Source organism: Arachis ipaensis, chromosome B10, assembly GCF_059453495.1.
Source record: "Arachis ipaensis isolate K30076 ecotype BB chromosome B10, ASM5945349v1, whole genome shotgun sequence".
NCBI classification, from domain to species: Eukaryota; Viridiplantae; Streptophyta; class Magnoliopsida; order Fabales; family Fabaceae; genus Arachis; species Arachis ipaensis.
This window is the reverse complement of record NC_142435.1, coordinates 143491266-143515482: the sequence shown is the minus strand read 5'-3', so window position 1 is coordinate 143515482 and position 24217 is coordinate 143491266. Positions and strand designations below refer to the sequence as shown.

General features: G+C 29.1%; 2 protein-coding genes across 2 annotated transcripts; both read left to right on the top strand.

Moving 5' to 3' along the window:
* The first annotated feature begins 6784 nt into the window (after nucleotides 1-6784).
* LOC107624128 (hyoscyamine 6-beta-hydroxylase) lies at nucleotides 6785-11198 on the top strand. The gene is made up of 4 exons (XM_016326591.3): nucleotides 6785-7085; nucleotides 8219-8484; nucleotides 8986-9307; nucleotides 10669-11198. The coding sequence occupies exons 1-4, from the start codon at nucleotides 6846-6848 to the stop codon at nucleotides 10909-10911; spliced, it is 1071 nt and encodes a 356-aa protein (XP_016182077.2). The 5' UTR covers nucleotides 6785-6845; the 3' UTR covers nucleotides 10912-11198.
* Nucleotides 11199-12201: 1003 nt separating this feature from the next.
* On the top strand, nucleotides 12202-12915 carry LOC107624544 (oleosin Ara h 11.0101). Its single transcript, XM_016327043.3, has one exon. The coding sequence runs from the start codon at nucleotides 12314-12316 to the stop codon at nucleotides 12725-12727; it is 414 nt and encodes a 137-aa protein (XP_016182529.1). The 5' UTR covers nucleotides 12202-12313; the 3' UTR covers nucleotides 12728-12915.
* Nucleotides 12916-24217: the final 11302 nt, after the last annotated feature.

Genomic DNA, 24217 nt, shown 5'->3' with positions numbered 1-24217 from the left:
TTTAAAATTATATTTATATTTTAATTTAATTTTTAAAATTTTAATTTACTTAATTTAATATTTATAATTCACATTAGGATTATTTCTATCATAAAATCTTTAACAGCATGTTACGTCGTATTGGACTCCTTAACGAGTATTGACGTAGAAATTAAATTTTTTTACTTTAATTTGTTCTTTAATAAAAATAAAGTTATAGACTAACTTGAATCATAAATACTAAATTATGGAATCAAATTGAATAAATAAAAAATTTGGAAACAACATTGAAATGCGAATGTAACTTAAAAAATCAATATAAAGAATAACACTTAACGTAACACTTGCGATGAAAAAGGAAGAACAATATTCTTTTTTCTTTGAAAGCAGGAGGAACAACACGTAATTAGAGGCAAAGAGGTATGTGTAATTAACATCCCAAAATTGTATAGGATACTAATTCTAATTAATTTAGAATTAATCTCATTTATTTAGGAATTGCATATTATATTCGCCACTGTCGCTGCTTAATTGCCATTTCGCCCACTCAATTTTGTTCCTTATACACAAATGAGACACTTGATAACCTTGAAACAAGTAAATCTTAAATGTTGGTGTGATTTATTTGATAATTGAACAATTAAAAAAATAATTAACTGACCAAGATAATTAAGCATTTTAATTTTTTTTACTTTAATAAATTAGTTATCGTAGTGTCTAAAGTTATGTAAAAAGAAATAATATTAATTTGAAATTATAAATAAATAAAATATTCTGAAATGTGAAGATTCTTGTGTAACGATGACATAGCATGTAGGCAAGTGATGAGAGTCAATCACTAACATTATCATTTTAGAGGATCTTTTTCCATTTAATTAAATAAATTCGTGATTCTAGCTAGGTACTTGATCTATGGGTATAAAGATAATTACAACATTATTCCAAGTACGAAAGTGAGTTTATCTGTTAATTAGTGGTTAACTTCTTATACTAATTAAGGAATTGCGTGCATTAGTTATTATCATCCAATTTGATTAAAAGGGTGCATGACAATGAAATGTGATGATAATGATCAAGAAAATCCAGATCAAACTGAATCTACATAAATCAAAATGGCACACTACTTTTTCTTAATGAGCTTCTAATGAAATGGAGAAAGCTTGAATAATTAAGTTCTTATCCGATCCTGTAACTTGAAAAAAAAAAGGAAATGTATACTAAAATTAACGGCTAAAACAATTTAGTTTAAATTTATTCGTATACATTTTGATATATATAGTTATGATTTAAATTAATTTATGTTGATCTAGTATTTATTTTACTAATATATTTAAATAAGTGTTAAAAATTCGAATCCCGTCTTGTTAATAAAGTAATTTATTGATTAATAACCAACTCTTAAATAGAATTATAATTTGCGACGAATTAATTTTTTATTTGTCTAACCAATGTGTGATGTACGAATTAAAGCTAACGGTTGTAATATTAAAAGGTTTGTTAAATATAATTTTGTTTGTATTATAAATATAAATTATTTTATTATCAAATGTCACACACCATAATTGGTTGGAAGAATAAGCAAGATCTTGGTCCATTAAACTAGGGACTCATTCTTTCACTATTCATTTAACTTTTTTTTTTCTAATTCAATTAAAGATTAATTGATTCTGAATTTATTTAAGAAGTTATCACGAATATAAAGCATGATTCAAATTCATAATACTTATTTAAATAAAAGAATAAGTTAATTATTCGACCAATCAAAATTAGTTAATTGATTGGTAATTAGCTATTTTTTTTTTCAATGGTATGAAATAATATTCTTACTTAATAAAGTAAGATAGGGAGCGAATATTAAGTATCAATATTTTTATTTATTTTTCTTACCTTAAAATATTTTTCTTTAAGCCAATGAGTAATAGCTCAAATGACATAAACTCCCCATTCTCAATTAAGAGGTTGCGGGTTCGAGTCTCCTATCTTTCTAAATTTTGCCAATGAGTTATAGTTCAAATCACATAGTCTTCCCCAAGTCCCCATACTCAATTAAGAGGTTGCGAGTTCGAGTCTCCTATCTTTAGTAAAAAAAAATATATATTTTTCTTTAAATTTTTACGCTACGGGAACTGTTCATATTAAACCGTTCTCCATTTCAAAAAAAAAAAAAAAAAAAAACCATACCGTAATTGAGATAAAAACCACCCCTCCGAGCCCCCTTCCCTTTTTTCTTTTGGGTAATTAAGAAGGTCATTGAGATTGAATAATAGATTTGAAAATGGATAAACGCTAAAATGCATGACAAAGGTAGAAAGGGTTTTATTTTGGGTCTTGCTTGGTGCGAGAAAGAGAATTCTGACACATTATTTGAACATTTTACGTTTATAGATGCTCAAATCAAATGAGGTTATAATTATTTATAGGCAACTATTTTATGAATATGGTAAAAATATCTTTTTATAATAATTTTTATTTAAAAAGTATAATATATTTATTTGGTTACACTTTAAATAAAAATAATATTTTTATAATATATAAAAATTAAATTCTATAATTTATTATTTAATAATTAAAATAAAATATTTTTATATAATAATAATTATAAAATTTTTATTAGAATAGCCACCTTATTTATATACGAATTCTCTTGTTTTTTTAAGTATCACTTTAAAGAAAGACAACTATATACGAATTATTTTTGCTACCACCACCAAAGCGAAATATTTTTTATGTTATTTTTGTTCAATCTTTTGACAAACTATAAATTAATATTACTTCTTTTATTTTAAAATAAATTTTAAAAATAAAAAAAATAGATAGATTAAGAAAATAAATAAATAATTTCTAATTAATCGTCTTTGATTTTTTTTAATTCATTAAAAATCAATGTAGTTGGAAATAATGGTATCTAAATTAAATAAATTAATTGAGTAATTTAAAATGAAAAAACATAAAATCATAAAGTGAAGAATTAATCATCATTAAATTTGTAGCTCTTATTAAATATGTGTCTTATTAATATCTTAAGAATAATTAATTATTTTATTATTTACTAATTTTTTTTATTTTAGAAAATTTTAATTTTTAAAAATAAAGATAATTAATACTAAAAAACATTGTTAAATTTCAATAGTACTGTTCAGTAAATTAGAAGAGCACGCAATAAGTTGCGAAACTAAAGTGAATCATTTATTAGCATATCTTTTTCTGAATAAATTTCTGATGTGTACTTGGTCTACGACTATAATTATTGCATTCCATCTTTAAAAATGAGATTACTGTATTTGATAGTGTTTCAGTTCTTTTCGGTCACTTCTAATATACTAATTAAAGAATTAAGTGCATCATCACACAATTTGATTAAATAGATGCATGATAGCTAGTTAGATGGCCAATTTGATAATAATGACCGAAATTAAAAGAAAATCTAGCTCAAACCGAAAATTACGTAAATCAAAATGGAATAAATTTATGGATTTAGCTAATATACAGGGAACAAATTAAGATGGTTAGTAATAAAAAGTTTTAAATAGATAGATTTTAATAAATATATTAAAATTTAAATTTTGTATATTTTTTATAAAAATATTCTAATTAATAATTTTAGAGTTTATCTGTTTTGTGTCATAAAGACACATGTTAAGATTATAAATTCAAAATTTTTTTATTAAAATAAAAATATTTAATAATAAAAAAAGTTTAATAAAAAACAACTAAAATTTGACTAACTTATTTAGACTTTACTTAAGACAAATTATGACTGTTTTTTTTTGTCTTTAATATTATCGCTACTAATAATAAAATTAAGACATATATTAGCTAAAACTATAATTTTATCATGTTTTTATAAAGACATATGTTAACCCTAAATTTATGTCTTTAATGAGTTGATGAGCTTCTTTATTTATTTGTATTTTTATGGAAAATTCCACCTTTATTTGGTTTTTAGATTTTAGATAGGTATTGCTCCTGAAAACTCAATATGGAAATAGATAGGGACCAAGAAACCATTAATGTGTCTTTCAACACAAATGCCCTCTAAACAGCAAAATGGAGGACAAATCTCATTTTTATTTAAATACTATCACAGCAAAAATGGAGAACAAATAAAACTCATTCAAACTAATTTAACCATAGTTTAAATGAAATATCAGAACCAACCCCAGAACAGTTTACTTTAATTCCAAAATTTGGTCAATATTAAAATTTTATATCATTTAAAAATAAGGTATTGATTATTGATATCTTTTAAAATTATAATTATACAAAATTACTTATTATAAAAGTTTAAAATAATAAAAAATATATATAAATAATTATATATATTTAACATGTTTTTTATGCAATCTTTTTTAAACTAGCTAGCTAGTGTGACTATGTATAAATCTTTTTTTAGTTTTATATATTTATTTTTTTAGATTACAATTATCGATTTTTAAAATTTTTAATCATAAGTTTTGATAATATATTATAAAATTATTTAATTCAAAAATTTAAATTAATATAAAATATTAATAAATAATTATATCTCTAATAAAAATAAATTTTATTTATTAAATTAGTTTTAAAATTAAGGTATAATTCATCCTTATTGAGCTGCATATTTCAATTTACATAATCTATATCATGATGGATTGTCATTTCTTAATTTTTTTTTTTTTCTCGTCAATCCGGTTACCATTTAGTAATAATTTCCTCTCTTACTGCACTGCAAGTGAGATGGAGGGATTGAGACATTGTTTTATATTTAGGAATAAGTATCGTTTCTTATTCTTAAGGTTTAGACACAAAATTAAATTTATTTTTATTTTTATTTTTTAAATTGTCTTTAACATTTTATTTAATTTTAAAATTATCATTTTAATTTTTTACGAATAATTTTTTTTTTATTTGTTCAGTCTCTAATCTCATCGTCTATTATTATCATCCTTACCATTACCATTATCTCCTCCACTTATTTCTATCACATACCAACAATCAAATTTAAGAACATAATATTTAACAATAATAATATATTTAAATTCAAACAATTATCAATTTCATCCATCACCAATGATAACCAATAATAACGCATCATTTAAATAATTTAAAAACAACAACAATATTAAATTCAATAACAAAAACAACACACAACATTCATATATTTTTTTCTGAAAGAAAGAAAACAAATTAAGACAAAAAGAAAAAAGAGAGGAAGTGACAGAAGAGAAGAAAAAGAAAGAAGAAGAAGGAGAAGGATAGCACGGCACCATCATAGAGAGGACTCGTCGTCATCATTGGAGAGAAAGACAAGAGAACAAGAGGCGGAGAAAGAGAGCACGCGAGGTAGAGAGAGACAATTCGCTTCCTCTTTTCTTTTTCTGGTGGTCTTAGTGATGACGCTGATCATGAAGAAGGTGTTGCCTTCAAACTATACTATGACAACGGCGACGGAAGCAATTTTGCGGTCTTTGCTGCCGGCTATTACAAAGTTTCTATTAAATTCATAATTTGATCGACTTTTGGAGCAGTTCTCGCAGATTGAGACGAACGCGTCTAGGTGTTTGAGCAGTTCTTTGCTGACGGCCTCTTCTTTTTACACCAAATTTTCATTCATTTTTTTATTTTTTTATCTGAACGTGTATGTAATGGTTAATCTAATTAGATTTATGAAGATAAAAATAGAATTAAAATCAGATAAATGAGATGAGCGAAATTGGAAAAAGAAATGAGAAAGACGTGATTTGAGATAATGAAAGATGATAGAAGCTGATGATTGAAGATGATAGACAATAGTAACCGTGGAAAAGAAGATGAAGACTTTTATCTAATGATAACAGTGAGAAGATTGATGATGAATGATGAGAACTTTTATCTGATTGAAGATGATAATATATTTTTTTAAATTATCAAATTTTATAAAGATAAATTTATCAAAAAGATAATTTTAATATTAAATATAATGTTAAAACTATTTTAAACAAAAAAAAAATAATTTTAATTTTAATCCAAAATTTTAGAAAATAAAATAATACTTATCTCTTATCTTTATTGTCATTGTACATCTTCGTGAGTGCCCAATCTATTGGGCATTATTGTGAATTTATATCCGAAAAAAGAAAATTATGTTTCAGTCGGTAATTTTAAGAAATTGCAATTTTACTTTCTTAACTTATATCATGTTTTATTGATAAACTTTTTTTACGTGAAAATTGGTAAAAACATGACAAGTTTTTTACTAAAATTTTTAAGAATAATAACCAAATTAATCTTTAAAAAATATAATATTTTTAAATTTATTTTTAAAAAATTTTACCAATTAAATTGATCTTTTAAATATTATAAATTAATAATTATATTTATCATTCAGTTACTTCATTAATAATTTTGTCAACGATTGATAATCTAAAATATTAATTTAAAGCATATATGACATCTAATATGTTCAATTATTGAACGCTAACAAAATATATTTATAAAAATCTATCAATTTAGTCATTAAATAATATTAAAAATAGAGTTTATGTAATTGAAAAATGAGAGTAAATTAATATATTTTTATAATATATCTAGTCAGCGTTCAATTAGATATGTTAGATATTATATATGTTGTCAATTAATACTCTACATCATCATTATTTTATTAAAAAAAATTGTTAATAGAATAATTAAAGAATAAATATATTTAATTTGTAATTTTTAAAAAACTAATTTAATTAAAAAATATTTTTAAAAATAAATTTAAAAAATATTTAATTTTTTAAAAACTAATTTAATTATTAGTCCAAAATTTTCATGAATAAATTTTTACCAAAAGTGCTATATAAGAAGAGGCATTGAGTGCTTCATTTCTCACATCATCATCACTATAGAGTAGTAATAGTGTGAGAATGGAGACTTTGAATAATAATAATAATAGTGATAATAGTGAGATAAAATTGTTGGCCAATAGGCTTGACATTCATCGTTATTCAGAAGTGCCTAAATATTATGTGCAACCACAAGAATCGAGACCTGATAAAGTGATGGTGAAGAATGATAGCATACCGATCATTAATCTTGGAGGACATGATCGTGCTCATATCATCAACCAACTTTTGAAAGCCTCTCAAGAATATGGTCTTTTTCAGGCAATAATTTTATATGTTAAATCTTGTTCATATTCAAGTGCTCTCTCTCTCTCTCTCTCTCTCTCTCTCTCTCTCTCTCTCTCTCTCTCTCTCTCTCTCTCTCTCTCTCTCTCTCTCTCTCTCTCTCTCTCTCTCTCTCTCTTCAATATTTTATTTTTTGCCAAGCGACTTGAATTCATTTTTTTAGTAATATTTTTTAATATAATTTGACCCCTTTATATAAAAAAGGTAAATACTATAGTGTCTAACTTATTAAAAAGGTAAAAAAATAGTATTTAATAAATTTTAAATATTTTATTTTTTACTTATAAAAGTAAGTTAGACAATTTAATCACAACAATAAAAGGTACCATAAAATCTACCAAAAGAAAAAAAAAAGTTATGAGTAATATGTAAAATCAGTTTTTGAAAAATATTTAATAGGCCATTTTAATTTTTAATTAATTTTTAATTATCAAATTGTTGTCCAAATAAGAGGGACTTATCTAAGAATTTTAAAAATTATTAGGTATTTTTATGTTTTTATTAAGTAATAATAAAAAATTTAATTTGTCTAATTTTTTACTAAAATTTAATGTAGAAATTAATTTGTCTAACAAAATAAAAGCGAATGGATTAATTTAGTAATCAAAGTTTGATGAAAATTAAATTATTTGATTAAAATTTTTTTGAAGGTAATTTGAAATATTACTAAAAAATTATTCATAACGAGTCAAGCTTTAATCACTTTGAGAAGTTGATCTTAATAGAAAATATGATCTTTTTTAACCTATAAATGAAAAACTATTATATATTGATAAGATAAATAAATTTGATCCCTATTACATATAACTATCACAAAATTAACTAAGGAAAAGAAAAAATAGTAAAAATATATCTTTATTTTTATTTTTTATATAAAATTTTGAAAACAGAAACATTAAAAATGAAAATAAAAAAGCAAACTAAATGCATCCTAATAAGATTTTAATCGAAAAAAATTGTATGTTAAGAATCTTATAATTATGAAGAGAAATAGTTATAATTTTCAAGTTGATTTAGTTAAAATCGCATCTATACTTATTCATATTTAGATATTTAGTTATAATGCAACTATAGAGTTTGAGAAATTAACCACAAATATTATGAATTAGGTGATTAACCACGGAGTTTCCAAAAAACTAATGGACGAAACACTGAACGTTTTTAAAGAATTTCATGCCATGCCAGCTGAAGAAAAGAAAATTCAGTGCTCTAAGGATCCTGATGGAAAATTCAAGATCTATACAAGTACTAATTATTTTCCAAATAAAATAAGAAAAGATGGTGAAGTTGAATGTTGGAAGGACACATTCTTACATCCTTGTCCCACTTCGGCAGAAAACATGAACTACTGGCCTGACAAACCACACAAATACCGGTAAAATAGATTTGTTTGTATTATAATTTCGTGAAATTTATAATTAGGTCTTTATATATTTTTTATTTTTTTAATTAAATTTTTATAATAATATATTTAATTTAAATATGGTCATAATAAATATTACATACATTTTTTACTTTTAATAGAAATATTTTTATTTTTATTTTTCAATGAACCTAACAAGTAAAAAGACGGTTATTTGAAAGAGAACAAAATTAACTAAATTAAATAATCTTGATTTTATATATTACCAAAATTAATTTATTATTCTCCATAATACCTATATATTCTTTTATTTTGTGATAGTTATTTTGTTTTCAATTTTTTTTTTCAATTTCAAGAACTACTTAAATCATCAATTTGCATCAAAATGATCTTCACTCAGTTTTTATTGTGCAATTTTGTCAAAGTTACTTGATTTACTAAACACATAATATATTATAATCATTGGATCTAAATTTATTTTATTTTATTTTATTGTTTTGATATTATTTGTAGTGAAATTGTTGGTGAGTACACTAGAGAATTGCATGCACTAGCCCACAAAATCCTAGAGCTGCTTGGTGAAGGTTTAGGAGTAGCCCCAAAATATATATATAATAAAATGGGTGAGGATCCAACAATTGTAGCACAACACTACCCAGCTTGCCCTGATCCAAGTGTCACTTTGGGGATTCCTAAGCACCGTGATCCTTCTCTTGTTACAATTCTGCTTCAAGAAGAACAGGTTCAAGGGCTTCACCTTGAGAAAGATGGTCAATGGATTGCCGTTGACCCTATTCCCAATGCTTTTGTGGTTAACATTGGTTTCATCTTGCAGGTAATAATAATAATTATAAATTTATAATAACTTCAAAAAGTGTTAGACAAATTTAATGTTAAGGTTTTGCTATCAAGAGAATTATATGGTCACTTGATGAAAGTACAAGAAGAATATATATTTTATTAGATAATGATTATATTTAAAATAAAATTTTTATAGGAGGAGTTTTTATACATTTAATATTACTGAAAATTTTAAACTCTATCTTATTTTCTATGCAAACATTTTTTTTTTTGTATTCTTAGCAAGTGATCTTAGTCCTAACTCCTAAATATATGAAATGCTCAATAATGCATCTTAATTATTGGACAAGTAAATAATTAAATATGATATACTTAATAGATATATATGGGTATAAATAGAAAAGAAGTCTTAAAATCTCTTTGATATAATCAAATAACTTATACGGTTGAAAACAATAAATAAAAAATAACATATATATATATATATATATATATATATATATATATATATATATATATTATTTAAGAATGGGGGTATTGGATGAGTAAGTGATTTTTTATCTACAATTTTGTCTAATATTATTGATCATTTTACTATTTTAAAATATTTTAACATCTTAATTTATCACTTATGAGTTATAACCTAATTCATTCTAAATATTTTAACTTTTTGTTAAATATTTTAGTAATGATAATAATAATGGTATACTACTTTGTCGTAATCATAATTTTGTCTGAAGCTATATGTTAATTTAGTTATATAGCTAAGGCAAAGTAGTCGATCTAGATGTATACAATAAGTTGCATTACTTTTTTAACCTATAAATTACTAATCATATGACAATTTTTTTTAATCCATTTATAACTAGCTAGTGATATACTTCTCTCTGTTTTTTTTCACGACCACTTTTTCAATGCGAAAGATAGATAATTGAGATAAATAATAATACATTAGAAAACAAATTATGAAGGACATACAACATATAGATAGAAATATCTATCACTTACTAAAACCGAAAGGAATATTCCTATACATGCATGTTATGGGATTTTGCCAATGTTGTTTTATATATATATATGTATGTCCTACCTTTTGAAAAATAGTAAAGTAACAATGACTTCCAAAATTAAACTACGTATATAAAAAGAAGGACTTCCAAAAGAATAAAAGCACATAGATTAAGAAAATTAATTAATATATAAAAGTACTGTTTATTAAATGGATCACTAATAGTTATTTAATTATTATAAATAAATTCCTTAATCTTTTGAGATAATATTGCACGTATCTCGTTTACAGTGTAAACGAAATAATAAGCGTGACACATGTATATTTCGTTTACAGTGAGAATGGAATTTTTTTTTCTTATTTATTTTTTTTTTTTGCTCTTGTAGCTAATGACTAATGGAAAGGTTGTTGGTGGAATTCACCGTGCTGTGACAAATTCAAAAACTGCACGAACAAGTGTTGTTTATTTAATCTACCCATCGCCTAAAGCTATTATTAAACCTGCTGAAGAATTTGTGAATGAAAAAACTCCAACACTTGGTAAGTTTATGAACTTTGAAGATTTCCATGCTTATTACGTTAAGAACGGTATGAAAATTGAAGAGGAGTACTTCAAGATCAAGCCATAATATGTTCCACAAATTAAATGATCTATGTAGTGGTGGTATAATGACATTATGTTATTAATTAATAAATGTGCAGTGTGCACATATTTATATATATATATGTCATCGTATGTATGTATGTTTTTATTAGTGAGTTGTTTTATTTCTCCTAAAAGTTCACCTTCATGTAGAGGTGCTTGGGTTGTTTTATTTTATTGTGTGTATATGTACATATGCGTAAATTAAATAAGCTAGTACTGCTTTATGAAATAAATATCCAAATCTGAATTTGCATGCAAGTTTATGCCAAATTAATTTGTCTAATGGTATTGTAGCAATGTGGTATTTTATTTTCAGTAGGACTGTTCATAAAAAAATATAAAATGGTTAATTGGTTTAAAAAATTAACCAAATTTTAAAATAACTGATTTTTTTAAAATAGCCCATAAACTATAACTAATTTTAGAAAGTGGTTAACTAAATTAGTAAAAACCAGTTTGTAAATCGACAGATTAACAAAACAAAATCGGTTAGATCGTTTGAAATTTTAAAATTAATTTTTTAATATAAATGTGTTACAAATTTAAGTTGATTTTATAATAGATAAATTAAAAATGACTAATTGATTTTTTTAAATTGTTAAAATTTCTTTTGTAAGTTAAAATTAATTTTGTATAAAATTGGTTAATCATACATTAATCCTCAAGTAAATTTTTTTACAAATCTATTTAGATAAATAAGATATTTCCATCATAAAAAATTTGATAATTTTACATTGGAATTTTATGACAAATTTTTAATAAGAATGAAAAAATGAAAAATAAAAAAAGTAATAAAGATCAATCTTTGGCTAATTTTTTTGTAATTTTTAAATAATTAATTAAAAAATTACGTAAAAATATATAAATTGTTCGTTATATAACTTAATCTATAGACTATAGTAGACATAAAACATTAGCCACTAAAATATATATTTTTTGGTGACTTAAATACTAAAATATATATTAAATCAATTATATTAAATATATAATAAAATTACCTATTAAAATTAATTATTAGAATAAAATATATATTAAAATAAGTTAAATTATATATATATATATGCAGGCTTGATGAGTGAGTTTTGTTTGTGATGTAATGTATGTAACAGTTTTAGATAAGAATTGAAAAATATGACGCCAACAAAGAAAAGAAAAGAAAAGGGAAAAGGCAAACGTGTCATGAAACCCAGAAATGGGTTTTGCATGCAGCGGCTGCATGAGAAGCACCTCAACACGTGCCACGACACCCACCTTGTGAATTGTGAAGATTGCCACCCGGAGACACCTATCTCCTCCTCTCCCCAATTTAAAACCCACATTTTCCGCTCTCTATTCATTCGCATTAGCATTAGCCCTTTCATTTCACTTCATAATTAATTAATAACATGGCTGAAGCACTCTACTACGGCGGCCGCCAACGCCAAGAGCAACCAAGGTCCACCCAGCTTGTCAAGGCCACCACCGCTGTTGTCGCCGGAGGCTCCCTCTTGATCCTCGCCGGCCTTGTGCTGGCCGGCACCGTCATTGGCCTCACAACGATCACACCGCTCTTCGTGATCTTCAGCCCGGTGCTTGTGCCAGCTGTCATCACTGTGGCACTCTTAGGCTTGGGGTTCTTGGCCTCTGGAGGCTTCGGCGTGGCGGCAATAACAGTGCTGACGTGGATCTATAGGTACGTAACAGGTAAGCATCCACCTGGCGCCAACCAATTGGACACAGCCCGCCACAAGCTGATGGGCAAGGCGCGTGAGATTAAGGACTTTGGTCAACAACAAACCAGTGGGGCCCAGGCTTCTTGAGCATACCATCTTCGTTTGCATCTTTGTTTGCACGCACGTCCACGCCATCATTTATCTTTTTCGAATTGTTATGGTTTATTTTATTTTATTTAATTTTTTATGAGTCTGGGTTTCTTGTATTACCGTTGTTTATATATTTCCTGTTATCATCCATCAATTTTAATCCTGCCTAGTCATATTGACATGAATTCAATATATATAGCTAGGATTATCGTCACATTCTAAAATTAAGTAAGAATATGCGTGTTTATTGAAAAAGTAAAGATCCCGATGCAACTCAGAGGAAGATTTTTATAAGGGAGATGGTTTGGTGATGAATAATGAAAGAAAATGGATGAGATTGTATCAGTTTCATAGACATACATCAGATTCTGTTAAAACAGAATTGAATCCTTGCACACTAAGCAACTGAATTAACCGTTTTGATACTGCATAGCCTCTATTATACAAGACTGTGGCGATCAATGAATAATGCATGACTTATCTCAACTTTAATGACTCCCTCACCTATTAATTATAGTCCTGATTCTTCATGCAACTCTGAATAGCAGAAATGATATCTTACAATCTATTGATGCACCATAAAGTTTCCAAGATGCTATGAAGATTGGAGACACATTGGAACACCATTTATTGCCGCAAACTTGTAGGAGAATAAGGAACAAACAAGAGTGAAATAACTATGAAAAATCATAAATACATAAATAAAACCTAGTTCTCGACAGAAAAGTTAAAGGTAATATATAAAAAAGTTTAAGGAGTTAACTATAGTTAATTATTTGTATTTTTAATTTTGAAATTCGAAAAATTATGTTAGTGGAGGATTTTTTTTTTTATAACATCTGTTTTTTAATGGGTTGATTTTAGTTGGTTTTCTAATGGAACTGGTAATATATACATAAATCTTAAAATATAATTAATGATAAACTCATCATACCATGGTATAAGTTAGACTAGATTAATATTACAAATAAAACCTTTTAGAAACTAAATTGATATTACGCATAATTTTGAAGGACTAAATTTTTGTTTTGTAATTATATTTTCTACTGTATTTCTTTATATCGGTATGAAAAACCAAAAAGAAAAAATTGCGTCTTTGCCTGTGTTGGAGATACAAATTATTTAAATACTTCTTATCTAATAGCTTTTGTTTTTTGGTTAACTATCTAATAGCTTAGAAAGTATTAGGGTTTGAGAAAATCCCCCCCCCCCCCCCCCCACTCCCTCCCCTATGACCAAAATCCCCTTTGTGGACTAGAATCACGATAGTATTGATTTTTGTTTTGGACTTGACGATAGTATTTTTTTTTTTGGACACAGCCATGGGCCAGAGAGCTGACCTGGCAAACCAACCAGAACCCAATACGCCCCCATAACCCGACCCTAAGAAAAGCGCAACTAAGAATTCTGACCCCAAAAAAAAAAAAGGTTAAATGTAAGCATGTTTTTTACGTATCACATATAACCATTTTGTTTTTGGTGTTGATTTATAAGGATTTTAAACTACGCGCAGAGATCCCATAGTTGGTCCAGGACTCCATATTGCGTTGAATCATCTGGGCCTGAAATAGGGCATGTCCAAAAAACAAAAAAATACGCAAAGAGAGCGAGAAAATAATTGAAAGTTAATTTATTTAACTTAATATCTATAACTTTTTTATGTAATATTCATAATTATATATTTATATATTTAATTATTTTAATAATAATTAAAAATATAAAATAAAATAATTTTAAATTATTTAAAATTAAATTTTTTTATTGTTTTCAAATATTTTGTAAAAGAAATATCACTTTCATTGAGAAGTGTATAATTTATTATAAAAAATTAATAAAAATAAAATGACATAATTTTTTTAGATAAATATCTAACTATCTTTAAAAAAAATTCTCAATTTTCACTATTTTTTCTGTTCAGAATAACATACACCTAATTTTAAACCACACAATTAATATTATATTATATTATACTATTTTTATTTTTTATTTTTCAGTGGTTAATATCAACGTAGAAGAGAGGAAAAGAAAAAGCATAATAATCTTTTATTAATTAATACACCGACACAGATTCAGTGAGTCAGAGTCCGAGGGAGTCAAAGAATGGCCTCAAGATTTTGTGAATAACGAGGAGCAAGCAGTCAACCGAGACTGTGATCTATTTGACTATTTACATAGATTCGAACACACAACTTGATATATGGTTTGAAAAACTCTGGAATGCAACAATCATTTATAAGCACCAATAGCTTTCTTAGCTGCTCAATCAATCGATAATTTTGTCATTAGCTAAGCATGTGATTAGGTATAGGTTAGAAAGTGTCCTACACATGCTACCAATCTTAAAGCTAAGGCATTATTAATAGCATAAAAATATTATTCTTTTAATTATGATGTATTATATTATTGAGAAGAATTTTAAGTATATCGAAAATACTCGTATTTCAATTATTTTAACCGTTATTCTGAATTATAAAAATATATAAAATATATATTAATTAAAATTAATAGTTAAAACAACTAGAATACAGATATTTACGTACACTTAAAATTTTTCCTGTATTGTTTGCAGAGAGTACAAGATCTGACGTGAATAACATAATATTTATTTTCAATCTTCTTAGATGATTCGGTTGCATTTTGCAAATAGTGGGGTCATACATATTATATATTTCACTTTATTTTAGTTTGGATCAAGATCGATGATTAATTAGTGATTACACTCAAGCTGGATTTTATTTTAATTTCTTATGCCAATTCAAAAAGTAGTCCCACATATTAGTTAACAGTGTAATTAGATATTTTTTTAATATTATTTTTTATTTTATTTTTAGAAAAAAATAATTTTTTTAATTTTTTGAATAACTGATACATAAAAATAAATATTTAAATTAATTATATAATAATAAATTTTTAAAAAATTGATCAAAAGACTAAATTTTGAAGAACACGTAACATCTAATTTAGATTTTAATTTATATATTCATAGGTTGAGTCAAACTATTTTAGAGATGGTTACGAGGCTTGCGAGACTAATATTTAAGAAAGAGTCTTAATTATAAGGTTTGGATTTTTTTCACTATAATTACTAATTTTTATGGTGATAATTAATACTCATTGCATTGGCGTTTTTACCGAGAATAGGCCAAACAAAAAGGATTATTTATTGTAGAAAATTTTATCCGGCAAACAAAGTTTAAAATAAGATATATATGGACAACGCTAGATAACCAATGATTTATCTGACTAACATGAATAATGGGCCCTAAACTTAGTTCAATTTAACTAAAAACACACTACACCTTAATTTTTTCACAATCCTAATTTTAACCATCCTAAATCCTAATCATCTACCCCTTTTTTACCTACTAGTAAACACGTTTCCTCTACTCCCAAACTGAAAGTGCAGTCACGGAGAGCCTTCACCTCCGGCGCGCCATTACCAACATCCTTTCTCCCCCTCCCCCAATTTCAAAAATGCAGCAGCCACGCCCCAACATCCCCTACCGCCAGCACCGCACCAAATCCTCCCGTGGTGTCCGTTGCAAACTGAACATCTAGCACCACCCAGACGCTCCTCCCGCAAGAATCAAAGTCGGCCATTCACGGAGGTTGTAGCGCCGCCAACCGTCCGCATCCGGGGTTGCACTCCATCGCACCTGACCCAGCACTGACCACCGGAGCTTCTTCGCGCCGCCACTGTTTTGGCGTGAACGCCCCCCAATGCCGTGGTTTTCTCCTTCTGTTCGCTGCTGCCAAAGGCTAGTTGTTTGCTGCTTGTTTATTTCATGAGTAGCTGTTCATGCAATGAATTTAGTTGATGGTTGATTGAAATGGATGTTACATCTACGTAAAGGTGTATATGTTTGATTTATTGCACTGATTTGAAAGAAAACTTACGGTGGTTGCTGCTGATTTCCAGGTTACTTTTTTTAATTTGGGTTATGTTTGTCCAGGCAGAGGAGCTCCTAGTCGGTGTCGCCGCGCCGCCAAACTTTCGCACCCGGCGTCGCACTCTCTCGCACCAGACCTAATGCTGACCGCCTGCCTCATTGCTGTTTCATTAAGTTAGTTGATGGCTATGGATTTATTTGATAACTAGATGTTTATTCAATGAATTTGGTTAAGTTATTGAATTTTTTTATTCTGTACACCATTTTATGTATTTGAATAATTGAACTCATTTGAAAAAAAAATGTGTGGCTGTTGCTGATTTGCATGTTCTTATTTTTTCATTACTATATGTTTCTAATTTTGGTTTAGTTAGGCCAGGATTTAAGTAGCATGCACAGATGTTTAAATGAGATGTTACCTAAATTTATTGAACTAGTGAATGTTTGTTGAACTATTAAACTACTGTATATGACGGATGGTATATTATTTTACTTATTCAAAATAAGATAGATGTTTACTTTACTAAGTACATGGATGGTTGGGTGTCATTCAATAAATTGATGTTTGTTTTGGTTACCTAATTAGTCTTTTGCTTGATTTACTATGTGAATTGTGAGTTTACCATTGGTTTATTGAGGACTCCACCCCTTAGTTACTTCCAGGCATTTGAAATGTGTAAAATGAATGTGAATAAAAAAATTTTCTTCTTCCGAGTGGATACAAAAATTGTACAATTATTTGAGCCTGGAATTATGTATACAATTTATTCATTCATCTTCGATTTTACAAGCTTATCTATAACTCTTGATTTAGTTCTCTTTATGTTTCTTTTGCTTAAATAATTGATTGAAATTTATTATAGCTGCGTAAGAATCAACCTAATTCTATATCTTTCGTAATTTGGCTTGAGTTTTCTTTATTTGAAAAAGTTGAAAAAAAAAAAAAAACAATTCAGCTTATCATTTGTTAAATTGATAACTCAGTGTGTAAAGATTATCGATCGAGATGTTATTAAATCACTTTTTCCATTTGTGTGCCTGTTCATCTTTTAAACCACTTGATATGACGGATGTTATATTACTTTACTTGCCAGAAATATCCGAATGTTTAGTTTATTATGTATCCGGATGGTTGGATTCTTTCAATAAATGGAAGTTTGATTTGATTATGTACTAGGTCTTTTGCTTGATTTATTATGTAGGACGTGAGATAATTGAATTATAGGTTGAGAGTTTTTTCAGTTGTGCTAGCAATTACAATTGTTAAATGGAAGATTTAATTACATAATAATGCATGAATTTTAAGAGTTTAAAATAAGGTAATAACAATTTTCTAGATGAAATCTATTAAGAACTTCTTACTTTATATTAATATTTTATTTGATATTGATTATGATGCAAAAAACTTTGTTTTCATCAATAGAATCTCTTATAAAATTAACGAGAGAAGTGGAGCTTCAGGAGAAATCTGGAAAGGAGGCCAATATGAAAGATGTTAAAGGAGGCTGCGATATTCTTACTAGGGTGAAAAAATATCAAACAATGCTGCCGAAACATGCCAAAGATGCAAATGACATAGTTGTACACAATATGAATAATTGTTGATCTAAAAAGTTACTAAATGTTTGGTCCTAATATTAGTGATAAATTGTGTAATAATGAGATTGCTAGTGATATGTATTTTATAATTTATTAATTTATATTTTAAGAAAATGACTAACTTAAATAGGATGAAGCGTGTTAGTAAAATTTCAATTTATAATAGGCACCATGCTCACAATATTTTTTAACAAAATTTTCTAATTAGGAAAAGTTATGTTAAATCCAATCCAAATCAAATAAACATCTAACTTAGTGAAAATAACTATTAGCCTACCTAATAAAATGAACATCCGACCTATCTTAGTTTCTCTTTTAATTTTTTGTTTGCCTAATAGAATTACTACACATTCCAATAAAATCAAGATATTTTTTTCTAATTGAAAAAGAATATCGGGTCTTAGTTAATAAAAAATAATTATCTTTTTTATCCTTTCATAGTAATTATTATGACTATCAATTTGCAAAATCCAACACATTTACAGACAAGTAATAAGACTAAACAATTGAATTTTTTATGAAAATGTGAGTGAGATAAATAACCATCCACTTTTGAAGGGAAACAACCATTCGAAATCATAGTAAAATGAACATCTGTTTTAGTTTAAATGGCTTAAAATATAGTACATGATACATCTCAATTATTGATGTGAAAAAGAAAAATCAATAATTTATATGGTAATGGATTATTTGTTCATGAAATTTACGGTGCCCATAGGACTCCAACAAAATTTTGGGATGGTAAATAGAGCATTATATGCAATATTTTAACAGACATAGTTCTTATTGAATTAATCAATTACATGAATAAAAAGACATTACAGAACTATGTAGGTCTATTTATAGCAATACATAAGTAAATTATTTTTGGTAGCTTATCTGCATTATTAACCAGGAATAGCACTACCCTAAAACAAACATAATCAATTCATATTCCATTTGTAGTTTTGTAGTCATACTAAATAGACCAATGAGAAAAACAATATTGTAAATGTCGCAATGCAATTACATTTCTCTTAGTGTTCGCCATCCCTGGGTATTTTGATGGTCTTATCCAGGCCATAGGTCTCACTAATGATAAGCACTTCCAGCAGAAGGGCGGCTGATGGTTATCAGTGGCTAAGAGAAGGGGGGTTGAATCTTAGCCCCCTTTTTGCTTGACAATGCTTGCTGGCCTTTGAAACCACTTCTGGAAACTTTTTGTCTTTTTATCTCGTAGCTAGCCACGGGACGTTTTCTTTTGTCTCGTCCCCAGCCACGAGACTTTTCTTTTTATCTCGTCAGTCAGCACGAGATATTTTCAGTTTTATCTCCTGGTCACCAGAAACAGAAATGGAGTAGAAGAGAGAGAAGATTACACCAAGATATATCTTGGTTCAGCTGCTAAGTGCAAGGAAGCCTACATCCAGTCTCCATCACAACAATGATGGAATTTCACTATAATCATCCTTGATTACAAATACCAATTCTCCCTAGGAACTACCCTTCCTATCTGGGACAAGTCCAGAATCTAAACCCAAACTGAACTTGACTTGGTCACAGCCAAGCTTTCAACTGTAAAGTGCTAACCCAACTTACAAGGGGATTCCCACAGAATCATGAAACACAACACAGATGTACAAAGGAACTCTAAGATCATCTATGGCTTTTTCTTTTAATTTTGCACTCTCTACCTTTTTCCGCTCTATGGCTTTTTCATACAAACCTCACTGTTTGCCTTTTCCATGAGACTCAAGACATGACAAAATTAAACAGAAAAATTACAAAATAAGAACATTGAAGGAGAATAATTTCTGTCAGCTTAGAGAGCTATGAGAACTCTGTGCCTTGCACTCTCACTCCTTACTCCTTGAATCAAACCCTGACTGTTCACCCTTACTTATAGGGAGAAGCCTCCAAGGTTGAAACCAAACAAACCAAGCCAATCTTCTTCTTCTTCTTCAAACAGAACCGGTTCGGCCAGAGAGAGAGAGAAGAGATAACTCATGCAAAACCCAATATGCAATTACCTCTAGTCCTTCCTTGGTCACCACTCTTCATCAATCCGAGCCTTTCATCCTTGCCTTGCTCTCCAAGATGAAATTCTGGCCCTTGATGCTTCATGATGATGATAGCTTCATCTGCTCCAATCTCTGCCTCTTCCATCACGTAGCCACTCTAGCTACCTCCTGTGATAGTTGAGTAGAGTCAGAGACAAGCCATCTTCTCCAAGGATCTTCTTCTCTGTTGGCTGAGATCTTCTTCTTTTTGGGTATGAGGAGCCTGAGATTACCTCACCAAATCTTACCATTCTTGGTGATAATCTCAGCCACTACATACTTTCAGTTTTCTTTTTCTTGCCATTATTGTGATAGTCTTTTGGCGTGCCTTTCCTTCTTTTCGATAGCTCAATGTAGCTTCTACGGTTTGCTGGGTAATGTCCGAAAAAGAGGAAAGAATGAATGAGAGAGAAGAAACAATTGGAAGAGAAGCAATTAAATGAATTAAACAAATTAATTGAATAGAAGTTGATTTTCCTTCCCTGAATAGCGTGTAGCCTTAATGCCATCAATCATATCAATGGCATTCTCTCTCATGATTCCAATGCTAGCAAATTAAATTTTGAAATCCATCACAAGAGAAGGATTGGGATCCGTTGGAGGTATGAAGCAATTTTGCTTCCTTTCTTAATAGGTTTCGGATCAAGCATTGGTTCATGTAGCAACAATTATTAATTTGGGCTTGTAGCAATAATAGTTCAATTTTGGCCCAAATAATGTTAACATTAATTCAGCAATGTAGATCAAAAAGATTTTTGTATCAATGCTGAATGTTAGCTTCAATTTGGGCTTATGATGATTTTTTTGAATTCTGGCCCAAATAATCACAAATTGCTTCAGCCACATAATATAGGAATCATTAAACAAGGCTGAATGATTTTAAGCATTTTGGGCTGGCAATAATTCTTTTCCTGTTCGGCCCAATAAGAAAACATGCATCACAAAATTATTAATTAACATATGTTAAATAAAAATCGAATTAATAATTTTGTAATTAATATAATTAATAATATTTAATCATCACAAATATTAATTTAGAGTTTTCCAAACTCATCAATCTCCCCCTTGATGACAAACATTATCAAAATTGAAATGGAAAGAAATTAAAGATTAGAGTATAGAGTATAGAGTACTCCCTTTGAAGATTTGAATTTCTCCCCCTTTCTAAATGTCACATGGCTCCCCCTTAATATATGCTATTTTTACCAAGGGAAGCTCTAACCTGTAACATTTTTAATCAAGCCTAAATTAACAATGTTATTCAGCATATCCAATTCTTACTACTGAATGCTTGATCTTATGAGCAGAGTTGAATGATAATCAAAACTCATTTGTTATCAGTAATTTGATTTTCAGCTCAAACACACACAAAACAATTTATGCAAACAAATTTTGAAGTTTCCTGAAGCTGTTCTTTGAAAATATTTTCCAATGTATAAATAAGAGCAAGTTAACCATAGCAAAAAAATTTTTCTCATCAAGCATAATCATCACAGACAATAGTAAGCTTCATATTTCTCAATTTAAAGGAACTGCCAAAAAATAAATTCAAAGACAGTAATCATTATACCAAGACAGATGTATCACCATTATATTCAACCAAGCATTTTACTAAGAGAAACATCAAGTAACAGCAGCATTCATAGGGCAAAGCAATTGCATTATCAACATGCATTAACAAGCATCAAGTGTATCATTTCAACAAGGGTGATCATGAATTCTCAACAGAATTTCATCCCCTATTTTTCAGTTTCAATTTTCAGAATTATTCCTCCCCCTTTTGGCATCAAGGGGCACCTGCAAAAAAAATATGACATAGCAAGCAGAATATCCAAAATATTTTCAAAAGTGTCCATAGAGTATCACAGAGTTGTAGTACTAACAGTAACAAGTCAAAACAGAGTATCAAATTGAGCCTAAGTGTGCCAATATTAAACACTAAACAGAAGTTTAATCATCAGAGAGATGAAACTCAGATTCCTCAGCCCCTGCCTCACTACCCACTTCATCCTCAAGGCTTTCCAGCATCAGACCGACCCTATCTTTACATTTCTTCCAAGCCGACTCATTTTCATAGGCTAGTTTGCGTGCCGACTTATGAAATTGTACCATGAGTTCTGACATGTTTGAAAATTCTGTGAGAATGTCTCTGATAGATTCAGTTGCCTTGGAGGATTCTGGCCGACTTTTAAAATCATCATCAGAAGTCACAGATTTCTTTCCCTTTTTAACAGCGCCGCCTCCTTTTATCATTGACACTTTGTTCTCTACAGCCTCATTCAGAAGGTCAATTTTAAAAAATTTAAAGATGCTGGTTAAGAACATACCATAGGGCATATTTTCCTTTTTGGTGCTCTTTACCGAATCCCACATATGACGGATCATAAGATAACCAAAAGAAATTGGAGTAGATGTAACAAGTGCAAAGATGATTAGAAAATCAGAGAGTGTTACTCTATTGTGAGAGCCGCTTTGAGGAGTCAGAATATGTGATAATCCTGTGAAGCAAGGAGTTGGTTGGTCTGAGAGCTTTGTGTGTAGGAGTAGTGCCATCCAAACCAGAGAGATTCTCACAGATGTGTTGAAGAACAACCTTATAGGTGACGCCGACTTGTGAGTCCCACCCTTCGGCCATGTATGCTCGCGGCCCTTCCTCCTTGTAGCCCAAGGCCGTTCCAACGGTGGCGGTATCAAGAGTGATGTGAACTCTCTTCACATATGAATGTATGGTACCATCTATGAGTCTCATGTTGGCGTAGAACTCTCGAACTAAACCTGGATAAACTGGCTTTTGGATGTGAAGCAGAGGAGTCCATTGAAGCAGTTCAAAAAGAGGAGACACATTTATTCCCTTGCTGGTGAGAGAATCCAAGTTGACAAGGTAGGTTGCACAGAGATGACGCTTCTCAAGGACTTCTTTATGGAATTCATATGAAGCACAGGAATTGAATCGGGCAGGGTCATAGTGAGAGTGTGTCTTGTTGAATTTGTTCTTGAAGTCCAAAGATTTTAGGTTAGCAGGTTCCTTGGTGTTGTGCAGAGCAAAGCCTTTAGATTTTTGGCCACTCTTCCCGGGTGTGACTTTCTTCTGTGGAGATGGTGGTGGAGACGGAATGGGTGATGTGTGAGACTCTTCCTCTTCCTCCACGGGAACTCTCTCTTTCTTCTTCCTTGAAGAGGTTTTTGTGGCAATGACCTTCCTTCTCATGGTGTTGGTTTGCTTTGAGGGAGGTGAGGGAGAAGATGATGATGTAGAGTGAATATGGAAGTGAGTATGAGATTGTGGAGTGGACGGTTTTTGAGAGAAGAGAATGCATTCACTTTTTCTGGTAGCAGTTTTCTTTTTTATGGTAGTGAAAATGGATGGAGATGGAGGTTAAAGAGAATGCCGAAGGGTGAGGTGAGTGGAGGGAGGTTAGAGAGGCATTAAATGCTGATTGAAAATAGATAGTAGAGGGAGTTAATGACCATCAAGAGGGCGCAGTTATTAACCAAAGGGGGTTTCTATTTATTTGAATTAAACTGAAAAAAAAAAGGTTTCCTTGAATCAAGGGATTAGTTGGAAGGAAAGATTTGATTTGACATTATCCTCTTCCAATAAAATTTGATGAGACAAGAAAAGGATTGTGATTTTCAAAAATGAGGAACTAACAAAACGGTCAGAATGGGGTCAAAGAAATTTGGTGGGGCCCATGAGAATTAATTTTGGCGCTGTCTCCCCCTTAATCACAGCCCTTCCAAGAAAGCAACACATGCCGGATGTACTCCGTCTATCCACTCTATCTCCCGCATAATCTGCATCACAAAATCCTACTGCACAAAAGTCATCAGATTTAGGATACCACAAGCCATAATCACTAGTCCCCTTAATGTATCTAATGATGCGCTTAACGGCCGAAAGATGGGATTCTTTTGGGTGAGATTGAAATCTTGAGCATACACCCACACTTTGGATAATA